This window comes from Tursiops truncatus, chromosome 15, assembly GCF_011762595.2.
Source record: "Tursiops truncatus isolate mTurTru1 chromosome 15, mTurTru1.mat.Y, whole genome shotgun sequence".
NCBI lineage: Eukaryota > Metazoa > Chordata > Mammalia > Artiodactyla > Delphinidae > Tursiops > Tursiops truncatus.
This window is the reverse complement of record NC_047048.1, coordinates 38,668,207-38,680,628: the sequence shown is the minus strand read 5'-3', so window position 1 is coordinate 38,680,628 and position 12,422 is coordinate 38,668,207. Positions and strand designations below refer to the sequence as shown.

The following is a 12,422-nucleotide window of genomic DNA, read 5'->3' as shown; positions in this document are numbered from 1 at the left end:
AACTGACAGTATTAGTGCTGGGAAGAGAAGATTCAGCATCTTTATCTGTGGATGGGGACTGGCCTGGGCAATGATGTTGGAGGATGCCATGGGGACCCGCTTGCTGCAGGATGAAGAGGTTGTGGCCAGGTGGGCCGTAGGGGGCAGGTGTTCTGGGCAGAGGGAGAGCACATACAAAGGCCCAGTAGAGGAAGGAGTGTGGCTACACTTCCTGACTCACAGTTGCTAGGAAGTTTCCTCTAAATTATATTTACACAGAGACTAACCACATGTGTATGGGAACTTAATATACAATGAAGGTGGTACCACAAATCAAAGGGACGGGATGGATTATTAAATAGATGGTATTGGGGATGTTTGCTCACTATTTGGAGAAAAATAAAACTTGATCCCCAGCTGGCATGACATACAGAGGTGGAATCCATTTGGACTAATGGCCTCATGTGAAAGTTTGGGAGAAGATCCTTGCGCTGATTAAAACTGATCAGGGGCTAATATGTGGGACATACCAAGAACATGTGCAAATTAACAGGATAAAGACAGGAACCTCCATGGAAAAATGAGAAAGTGTATGAGTAGAAGAGAAACCCGAAAGGCTCACGGGCCGATGAAGAGATGCTCAATGATTTTTTTCCTTTTTCCCTTCAGAGGACTCATTTTATCATATCGTCTCCACTTTCCTTTCTTTTTCTGGACTGAGATTCTGCAGCACCTTAACTTTAGCCTTTTTTTTGAAGACAAGAGACCCGGGATCCAGGGGGCAGTTGGGACATCGCCTCCCTACCCTGTGACTGAACACCTTGAGACGAGCAGTGATATGGGTCGGCCACCAGATGGCGCTCCAGACCTCCCCAGCTCAGAAAGCTCGGGAAAGGAAAGATTCTCCGGAGAGTATAGCCCATTTATTAGTAGAATGAGGAAAATCAGCCAACTTTTGAAATTACCAGCCAGAATGAACAAAATGTTCCCCCCAAATCTGTAAGGTAGAATTCTGCTTCTGTTGCGATTCCTGAGTGCCTCTCCAGGGCTTTCTCAGGAAGAATTCCTTTCGCTCCCCCGGGGGAGCCCTGAGTCACTGGATGTCCTGCCGGGCACAGGGTGGGGACTGGACCTTCCTGCCCCTGAGCGCTTAGGACCCGTAAGAGTGGCTACAGAGGAACCAAGCTGGGGTTAAAGGAGCGCAAGAAGGCGGCCCCTTTGCTCAGAGCCTCTGTGGGGCTGGGCCTGCCTCACCCCCGGCTCTGGGCTGGGCTCCGGGCTGGGCTCCTGGATCCTCAGAGCCTTGCCTTGAGACCTGTGAGCTATCGGGGTTCACGGACACGGGTCGGGTCGTGTCTTTGAGGTACCGGGCTGCATCCGCTCGCCTTTGGCATCAGGGGCGAGTCAGAGGCTGTCACTCTGCCTGGATCTGCCCATCCGAACGAGGGGCTTGCCTGGGGCGTGTCCTCTGCCTTGCGGGTGGAGCTGCAGGCGGGACAGCCCAGGTGCTCGAGGCTGAGGTCCCGACCCCCACCCGACCCCACCCACCGATGAGGGATGGGAGTTGGTGGATAAACTCCCAGCCTCCTCCTCTCGGGGGGCAAGAGCCCCCCAGAGCTCCAGTTAGGGAGCCCCAGCTCATCTACACACCCTCTGTTGGTCTCTCTTCCCACCATCTTTCCCTCTCTTTCCCTCACTGGCTTCCCAGGGTCACCTTCCAAAGAAACTCCTTGCACCCAGATCCTTGCTTCAGGTTTGCTTTTAGGGAATTCAAAGAGAGCAGGAGAATCAGGTACATTTGATAAGCAGCTTAGATGTTTTCAGAGTGCAAATTACAAGAGAGAAAAAGAAGCAGATGGAGAAAAAGACCCCAGCGGACCTCCAATTGCCATGAGCTAATCCCAACTCTTCATTGTTGCAGGCACTTGTTCTGAGGATCCCTTGTTCAAAAATCCAGTTACTTTGGGCATGCAGAAACTTCAAAACTCTTTTGAAGACCGTCATTGTGAATGAGAAATCCACGTTTGACATTTTCAGTTGCCTCTACTCTGCCCTGCGAACAGGGAACCCCCCCCCCCCACTCAGATAGCACCTGGAGTGTGAGCCTGGTTTGTAAAATATTAACCAGGTGATGTTCTTTCCCCTGAGCTCATAATGCCTTCTGACATTCTGATGCCAGCATTTTGGAGGCACACAGAATACAGAGAGATGAAAGCCAAGGGGCAAAGCCGCCCCAGTTACATTTCAGAACCCTCTGGATGTATTCGTTTGAGGAATTCAGCACCCAGCTCAGGCAAACCTCTTAGCAGACAGTGTTGAAAGAGGTTAATGGTGGGTTTGTATAGGTTGCTCTTGCTTTATTTAGGTTCCTGGAAATGCAAGTGTCAGCACAAAGTATGTTTATGGTTCTATTAAATCACCAGGAAAAAAGTATCAAGACAGTTGTAAAAAAAAAAAAGCAAGGTTGGATGACTCAGCCTGAATAAATTAAGAACCAAATTTGATGCAAAACTTGGAATAAGCCAGGAGCCACTCCATTCTCCAGCATCTTGTTGGAAGCTTATGAACCCCTTTCTCTCATTTTCTCTCTCCCTTTCTGTCTCTCTCTATTTTTTTTGGTGGGGGGAGGTGTTGGTTTCTAAATTTCTGGTGACCAGCCACCCTTCTTTCTAAAGGCCCATATAGAGGAATTTGTTAAATGTTTCCCATGGAACTTAATAAAAAGGTTCTAGGTAGAATATTTTCCCTTAAAGATGAGAGGCACTGTGCAAACAAACAAACATACAAAAAACCCCACCAAAAACATTTGGAAGAGTTCTGAGTATGTTTACAATAATCTATACACACCTCCTTATACTCTACCGTCCTTATTTGATTCCTATTAAAATGCTATGGTTACTTGGACAAAATTATAATTCGAAAAGATAGGGAACTCCCTTAACTGTTGGTGGGAATGTAAATTGGTGCAGCCATCATGGAAACAGTATGGACGTTCCTCAGAAAACTAAAAATAGAGTTGCCGTATGAACCAGAAATCCCACTCCTGGGCACATGTCCAGACAAAACTGGAATTTGAAAAGACATGTGCACCCCTACGTTCATAGCGGCACTATTCACAATAGCCAAGACATGGAAGCAACCTAAATGTCCATCGACAGATGAATGGATAAAGAAGATGTGGTACATACATACAATGGAATACTACTCAGCCATGAAAAGAATGAAATAATGCCATTTGCAGTAACATGGATGGACCTGGAGAGTATTATACTAAGTGAAGTAAGTCAGAAAGAGAGACAAATACCATATGATATCACTTATATGTGGAATCTAAAATATGACACAAATGAACTTATCTAAGAAGTGGAAACAGACTCACAGACATAGAGAACAGACTTGTGGTTGCCAAGGGGGAGGGCAGGTGAGGGAGTGTTGGATTGGGAGTTTGAGATTAGCAGATGCAAACTAGTATATATAGAATAGATAAACAACAAGGTCCTACTGTACAGCACAGGGAACTATATTCAATATCCTGTGATAAACCATAATGGAAAAGAATATGAAAAGGAATATCTATACACACACACACACACACACACACACACACACATATAAATGTATAACTGAATTACTTTGCTGTACACCAGAAACTAACACAACATTGTAAATCAACTCTACTCCAATAAAAAAAAAAGATGTTATGGATACTGACACACAAAGAGTACAGACAGTACAATTCCATTTATATAAAGTTTAAAAACTGGGAATAACTGACATTTGCTGTTAGAAATCAGGGTCGTGACTGTTCTTGTGTGGATAGGCAGTAACTGGGAGGGGACACGAGGGCTTTGGGGTGCTGGTTGTGTTTTGTTTCTTGATGGTTACGTGGATGTGGTCAGTTTGTGAAACTTCATTGACCTATGTGCTCATGATCTGTGCACCTTAAAACTTTTTAAAGTTTATTGATCTTGCCATATAGGTTAAGTTAAATAAATGTTTTTCACTCTTGCTAAGTGTACCAGTCCCCGCTCGCCTGCTCCACTGGGAATCTTTGCCACGCAGTGGCCAGGCCCGAGACCCGAGTGTGATGCCTCCTGGGATTGTTTGACAGCCACAGCCTACCTGCGACCTTGGAGCCGTAGGCCACTCCGACCCCGCAGATGTTGTTGTTGGCGACTGCAGAAACTTCCCCGGCACATCGGGTCCCATGGCTGCAGAGAACAGTAAAAACAAGTCAGATACAGGGTCAAACGACTTGGAGAAGATCCCTTAAATTCTATCTATGGTTCTTTTCAATGGTTCAGTTAGCCCGGAGCCCACCCAGGCCCCTGGATTTTCCATCTGTGTCTCTCCTTTCGACCCCTTCCAATTCCCAGCTGCCCTTCCTGACCTTGGCTTGTTTCTACCGTGAAGAGTCTTCTCAGAACATTTTCAACCTTGAGAGGTGATCTTTACTTTAAAATTGGAAGTGTCTTACTGCGGAAAACAGTTATAGGCTTTCTGTGAAAAGGAGACAATCTAAAACAGGTTGGTGCTGGTCGAAACAGCTGATTTTTTTTTTTTTTGAAACGCTAGAATTGTGGGCTGGTGTTTATTTTCAAGGCTGGTTCTGTCCACAGGCAGGGGATGAATGCTGCCTGCCAGTTGTGGGATGAAAGTTATTTACCTTTTTGGATTATAGCCTCCTTGAGGACATACTGAATGCTACAAATCCCCCACCTTGCTCTGGAACCAAATAAACCCACACTGGCAACTGTCTGCATTCAATTTCGAGGGGTCCACAGAAACTTTGAGACCGACCAGATTAAGAATCCCAGGCATCTATTAGATAATCTTTCTGAAGTTTGCCGGCCTTACAATTCCTAGCAAGGCCTTCTCAGGGCTTATGTTCTAGAATGTTCTCTGCAATAGACACTGGAATTTCATTAACTTTTTCCCTTTTGCTCCCTTTTCTGTTACACCAAAGGAATCCAAACAGCTCTCCCCTTGAACTGGGCCAGCCTGGTGGCTGGCTTGGACCCATGGGAGGCAGCGGGAGGATGCCCTCTATCCTCTGGGCCAGGGTCCGTACAGAGGAGCTTGGGCTACAGCTGAGGCCACGTGGGGAGTGCAGCCGGGCAGCCCCCATTGTTCCAACATACCTCAGGTGAGGCCCCTGGAGGCCTCCCTCCCCCAGACCCAGACGGGTTACCCCGTCAGCAGCACATGGAGAGAGACAGGTGCCCACCTAAGTTGCAGGACTGTGAGCTAGTAGATGTTCTCTTTTAAGCCACTAGGTTTCGGGGCGTTTGTTAAACGGCAACGGGGAACTGAACCCCGCATAAGCTTGAAGTCAATCAGAATGCCGTGTTTTAACCCCAAACAGCATTCAAGAGGAGGAGTGGTCCAATGTATACATCACTGGAAATGGCCAGTCCCAACCTGGAAGTCCATCCTAATGGCCCATGAAGCAGCTAAATATGAAGTCGGCTGCAAAAGTGTCAGCTTGGCCTGCAGAGGGACGGTGGTGAGGGCTGGTTTCCCCCTCACTATTCACACAGCGGGTGCAGGAAGGGATGTGGGGAAGGGGACTTATTGGCTGCGTAGCCCAAGAAGTCCTGATTTCTGCAGTGTAGACGCTTTGCCACATTCTCTCAGGACAAGCAAATCTCACACCCGCCGTTAAAAAATCACATCGGAGGACTGAAAATATACGCACATATTTTCTCTCTATATGTGAGCAAAAGGGAATCCTGCCTCCATGAAGGCTACACATCTCACAGACGCAAAATTCCCTTTGGAACAAGAATGAAATCTGTATGTGGTGTCTGAGGAGACCTCGTCGTGACTGCAGAGGTCAGCCCTGTGGTGGAAGCTCTGTGAAGACCCCACGTGCTGACTGAGTAAACCCCTGTCTTCTTGCCTGTAAGTTTTTGGTAGATCTCATGGGAGATTTTTGAGAAGGGACTTAGTTATGGTTTAACTTGATGGGAGAAGCTACCATGGACGTGGATTTCATGGCCCCCATCTTATTCTCAGTGCTGAAGAAAATGGTAAATAAAATTCTGAAAAACAGCATGGAAGTGTACACCCATGTATCTATATAAAGTGAAACATACACATTTTATATTGATTCGTATGTAGACTTTAAATGTATATATTCAAGTATATAGTTGTACTTATATCTACTTATGTATTTGTAATTATATACTTCTATATTCATATGTATATATACTTACACATTATATATAATCCACATATTAGATATTTAAATATATAAAACACATGCCATATTAAGAGGACATGCATATACTTTATATATACACACATATATATTTAAAAATGGAACTTGTGCGGACACTGATTAAATTTGGCTGGCTCCCTTGCTGTTTGGTTCATGCTGAACAAATATTTGTTTGATTCTTTATTTTTCTTTTCGGTATACGGGCCTCTCACTGCTGTGGCGTCTCCCATTGCGGAGCACAGGCTCCGGACGTGCAGGCTCAGCGGCCATGGCTCACGGGCCCAGCCGCTCTGCGGCATGTGGGATCTTCCCGGACCGGGGCACGAACCCGCGTCCCCTGCACCGGCAGGCAGACTCTCAACCACTGCGCCACCAGAGAAGCCCCAAATAAATATGTGAAGAAAAGTTTAAAAAGCAGTGCCACCTCTAATTCGAGTGAGCACTAATTTCCTTCTTATTTAATAATCAGCCCTGCCAGGCTCTCCTTTCCGAGGCCTTGCCTGGAACAGTTGATGCTTTGACCGACATCTGTGAAGCACACATTATGCTGGTGGAGGAGGGGCCCTGCTCTGAGGAGCGAGGAGGGCCAACAGCACCTGCTGCGGACGCGGCAGTCGTTCCTTACCAGGGACCACAATCAGTGCTTTTCTTGTCGCACCCCATTTACCCCTCGCGGGAGTAGGTACTGCTCCATTTCACAGATGTCAAAGCTGAGTATCCGAGGATCTGGGCCAGGTCTGAGACCGAGGGTCAGCTACTGGACCCCCCATCACCCTCCCACCCAGTGACAGACCTTCTCTGCCCTAAAACTGCTCACGAAAGACTGGAGGACAAAATCGTGCGAACTTCCTTGAGCAGATTAAAGACACTGAATGCTTCCATATCCTTAATTTTGGCCTTTAAGTGGGGAGATGACTGTCGTGGTCCCTCCAGAGGAACATATGGGAAAAAACACTTCATTGCTAAATTAGGCAACACTAATTATAAGCGGGTAGTGGCTCCCTGTAATTGTTGGTGACACCAGGTCTCTTCGCACCCCTGGGCCTCTGTCGGCTCTGTCGCCACGGCCTTGAGTGCCTTCCCTTCAGTCCTGTTTTCCTGATCATCTCAGAGAACGAGCTTGCTCTTCTGAATATCAGGAGAATCCTTTTCCAAGTCCATATTCATCTGGCCCCTTTGCTCTCCCGAGAACATTCAGTAGCTCCCCTTTGTCTCTAGAGTAAAACACGAGTCTGTCAGAAGTAGAAATCGCTGTGGGTGTGGGGAGGAGGGACAAAGCTCGGTGGCTTGATTGGCCTCCTTTTTTTTTTTTTTTTGAAATTCAGTAAGTGTTTATTGATTGGCTGATTGAATAACACAGTCCAGGTGAGAAGTCTGATTAGCTCACAAAAGAGTGGGATTTGGCAAAAAAAGATGTTATCTAACAAAATCTGAGTAAGTTATAATCTTTTCAAACGTCTTCAACGTATTCAGAACAAAAGTAATTTAAAAGATAGATTACTGAACAGTGCTCCACAGGAAGGGCAAGAAGACTGGTTTTTGGATCCAACACTTGCGTGGACCCATCGTCTGGCCCCTGGAAGACCTGACGAGGAAGACCTGGAAGACCTGAACCGCTGACGAGGGTTAGTGAGTACTCTCTGGTTCTACAGAACCAAGCCCATAAATTTGTGCTTTAACTAATTAATGGCCTCCTTCTGACAAAGGTCACCGGGGGCAAGTGACAGGAGTCAGGGGTATCATGTTGCCAGAACGGCCTCGATCTACTGTTCCCCTGGGCCTGTGCTCTTGGCAGTGTGATTTTCTAGCTGCTTCATGAAGAGGGGAAGCACAGTTCCCCTACCTTGAGTCTGGCTGGCCTGGTGACTTGTTTTGGACAAAAGAATGTGATGGGCCTGGCCCTCAAGAGGACCACAGCTGCTCTTTCTCCTGAAACTGCCCTGGTGCCACGTGGACAAGCCCAGGCTGGCCCATTGGATGGTGAGAGACTGTAACCCCTCATGCCCGTCACCCAAGCTGACAGCCAGCTGTCCCCCAGACATGTGAGAGAGGACACCCTAAGCCAGCTAGCCCCCAGCCTCCCTGCCAACCAACCCTGGATGCAGGGGCGAGCCAGATCAACAGAACTGTCCAGCTGACCTACAGACTTGTGAGCGATATCAGTGCTTATTGCTTTAAGCTACTACTTCTGGGATGATTTTTTATGTGGCATTACTTGGCAATAGATAACTGATACTCTGGACAAGCAAGGCTGGAGGGACAATCCCAGGTTGACCTGTGCAGGGTGGGGTTTAAGCCTGGACCCTGATGATGGCTGCACTGGGGCTTCCCTACAGCCGTGGTGGCTGCTGAGATGTCTGAGAAAATCCTGAGGACCTGCTCTGACTCGGGGAGGGGGCACATCTCCAGAGAGACTGTGCCCCTTCTTCCACATTGCTGACCTTTCACTAGAGTGACTCGCCACCCTTCTTGCCCTTTCCAGCCAAAGCATGCATTTCTATGTGACTCCATTCAGGGAGAGATGGACGGGGCAGCATGCATACAGCACCTCTCATTTACTGACACCCACCGTGGGTGGGCACCATGCCGAGAGTGCCGCAGGCTTTGTTTTATTTAATTCTCACAACTATCATTATCCCCATTTTAAAGAAGAGGGAGTTGAGCATCAGGGTACTAAGTCACTTCTCAGTTCAGAGGCAAAACCAGAATTCAGATACAGGTTTGCTGCTTCTGAACCCTGTTCTTAAGCATGACCTTTATAAACAAGATGAAAAGACAACCCTCAGAATGGGAGAAAATATTTGCAAAGGAATTTACAGACAAAGGATTAATCTCTAAAATATATAAACAGCTCATGCAGCTCAATATTAAAAAAACAGGCAACCCAATCAAAAAATGGGCAGAAGGCCTAAATAGACATTTTTCCAAAGAAGACATACAGATGGCCAAGAGGCCCATGAAAATCTGCTCAGTATCATTAATTATTAGAGAAATGCAAATCAAAACTACAATGAAGTATCACCTCACACCGGTTAGAATGGGCATCATCAGAAGATCTACAAACAACAAATGCTGGAGAGGGTGTGGAGAAAAGGGAACCCTCCTGCACTGTTAGTGGGAATGTAAATTGATACAGCCACTATGGAGAACAGTATGGAGGTTCCTTAAAAAATCTATAAACAGAACCACCGTATGACGCAGCAATCCCACTACTGGGCATATACCCAGAGAAAACCATAATTCAAAAAGACACATGCACCGCAATGCTCATGGCAGCACTATTTACAATAGCCAGGTCATGGAAGCAACGTAAATGCCCATCGACAGACTAATGGATAAAGAAGAGGTGGTACATATACACAATGGAATATTACTCAGCCACAAAAAGGAATGAAATTGGGTCATTTGCAGAGACGTGGATGGACCTAGAGACTGTCATACAGAATGAAGTAAGTCAGAAAAGGAAAAACAAATATAGTATATTAATGCATATATTTGGAATCTAGAAAAATGGTACAGATGAACTGGTTTGCAAAGCAGAAATAGAGACACAGATGTAGAGAACAAACATATGGACACCAAGGGGGGAAAGTGGCAAAGGGGCGGGCAGTGGTGGTGGTGGGATGAATTGGGAGATTGGGACTGACATATATACACTAATATGTATAAAATAGATAACAAATAAAAAAATAAAATCTTAAAAAAATATATCATGTATTCCTGATGCTCAGAAATGTGCAGATAGAAAGTGTGATGGTTAAATTCATGTGTCAGTTTGGCTGGGACATGGTGTGCTCAGATATTTGATTAAGCATTATTTTGGGTGTTCCTGTGAAGGTGTTTTTTGGATGAGGTTCACATTTAAATTGGTGGACTCTGAGTAAAGCAGATTGTCCTCCATAGTGTGGGTGGGCCTCATCCAATCCGTTGAAGGTCTGAATAGAACAAAAAGACCAGCCTTCTCTGGGTAAGAGAAAATCCTCCAGCACTGCCTTTGGACTCCAGCTCGTCTCTCCTGGGTCTCCAGCCTGCCAGCCCACCCTGCAGATTTTGGACTTGCCAGACCCCATAAACAAATCTCTTTCTTTTTATATACATATCTGATTTGTTCTTTTTCTCTGCAGAATCCTGACTAATTCAAAAAGTAACTTAGTGGTTTAACCAACTGCCACTGGTTCTTTGGCTCACTCACTGGTTAGGGTCATTGGCTTAGGTTTTCTTCTACAACATGGACTGTCTTTGCCACGTGATTTTTGGTGGTGACAGAACATACTAACTGGTAACCAAGCTCATTTTCTTTTCTTCCTGGGATCCGGTTAGGCTCCATTTCCCAGCCTCCCCGACACGTGCATGTGGCCAAGTGACTGAATTTCAGCCGATGTTATGTGTGTGACAGGATGTATGCTGCTTCCAGGCCTGGCTCATAAAAATCCCCAGAGCCATTGTCCATGTTCTGTCCCTCTAGTCTGTCATGCAAACCTCCAAGGTGGAGCTTTAGTTCCATTTTACAGATAGGGGAAACTGATTCAGGGATCACTTACTCCATACCAAGCGATCAATATATGGACCTTTGTCCATTATAATCTACTGTATTTTTGTCTCTTAAGAAAAGAATAATTACCACCTGAGGACCATAAAATCCCCCCATATGGCAAACATTAGTTTCCAAAGTAGAAATGATTATACCAACATACAGATATTTCTTTTGCCATCTGTATGATTCTCTCCACAACCCCAAATCTGTGTTACGTCTATTTCTTTTAGCTGAAGGGGAAATTTTAAATAATGAAAACTTGTGTCATCCAGGTAGCGGACTAGAAATTTTTTAAAAAACTCACAACTTTGTGGTATTTCTCCAGTGGCTCAGAAGAGCTCACAAAATTAAACTCTCTTGGATTTCACTGTACTCTGGATTGGCTAGAGAGAGGGGGTTGATTGCAAAGAGCAACCTTTGAGCTGGTATCGGCTTATGAGGTAGTCTCAACGCTCACATGAAAGAAAACTTAGATTAGGTCTTTGAAGGCAGTTTGGATTTTGTTATTCAGGAGGCAATTTCAGAATTAGTCCGTAAAGACAGAAGGGAAAGATGTTTGTCTATTTCTAAGCCATTACGTGTCCCCAGGGTAAAGTATTGGTTTCCATCACTGTGCTAATAACCAACCAGAGAGAGCAATTTTCCCCCCATATTCTTTTTAGGCCTGTTTATTGGGTTCTTCAGAATGAAATATGACTTTTAATTAAAAAAAGTTAATCACTGAAAATCGTTCTTATTTGAAGGTTTAACTAATGCTATCAATCAAACGTGCCCACATAGAGACAGACGGTCCTTGGTATCCATTTATCCATATTTCCCTTCATTTTGGTTGCTTGAATAATAAATGTCTTCTCTCTTCCTGAATTTATAGTAAACTTTTTGTGACCAGGAATCGCATCTAATCCAGAATCTCTTACTCTTTAGGGCGTAATAGATAGAGCATGTTGCACCCTGTGATGCTCCGTAAATATTGCCGACGGTGGGGATGACATTTCAGTGGTGTATGCCTGTCAAAGAAATGCTATGCAAGAGAGATTGTTATGGACAGCAGCACAGCAATGGAATACAGATCTGCAGTGCATCACCAAACATTGACCTAAAACCCAGCAAGGCTGCAAGATTATTGACAAAGTGTGAGCTGCAGACCTTGGGAGAAGCAGGCAGCTCTGAAATGGACAGATGTCAAGGGCACTCAACATCTTGGCATGGCTGAGAAAGTATGCCACCCATCCATCAACCAGCCAATCAATATTTATTGAATGCCAGAAAAAAATGTGATACTAGATCCTGATACCTCATAGCAAATCAGTTACAGCTGTGTTGCATATTATTGATGCTTATTAAATATGTATTATTTTCTACCTTTTTGCAGTCTGGGTTATTGTTGCTACTGTGGCCGTTATTATTTTGCTTGGTCGTCTGTATTTCTCTGATTGCAAGCTAGGAGGAAATTACACTCCTTTTCCAAATTTCTCAACTGTGTTTCTAATACATACCCGGAGCACAGATACTGCATACAATTATCAAATGGTTCACAGTAGAAAAAATACACTTGCTCTGCTGAAAAAGGAATAATCCTACAAAATCAAATGAGGCACAGGGCGAGGAATTCTAGTATACAGGTCCCCTAAAAGCTGTTCTGCATATGTATGAAGTTTGCCTTCATGAGGAGTCCTTGGCTTGGAG

The 12,422-nt window shown here is 45.2% G+C and overlaps 1 protein-coding gene across 2 annotated transcripts in view; it reads right to left on the bottom strand.

Moving 5' to 3' along the window:
• The window catches only part of PCSK2 (proprotein convertase subtilisin/kexin type 2), a 213,481-nt gene that overhangs the window by 34,685 nt on the left and 166,374 nt on the right, over positions 1–12,422 (bottom strand). For both annotated transcript variants that reach the window (XM_033839784.2, XM_033839785.2), the window contains one exon: positions 4,102–4,190. In XM_033839784.2, the coding sequence (XP_033695675.1) occupies positions 4,102–4,190 (89 nt within the window). The remainder of the gene's footprint in view (positions 1–4,101; positions 4,191–12,422) is intronic.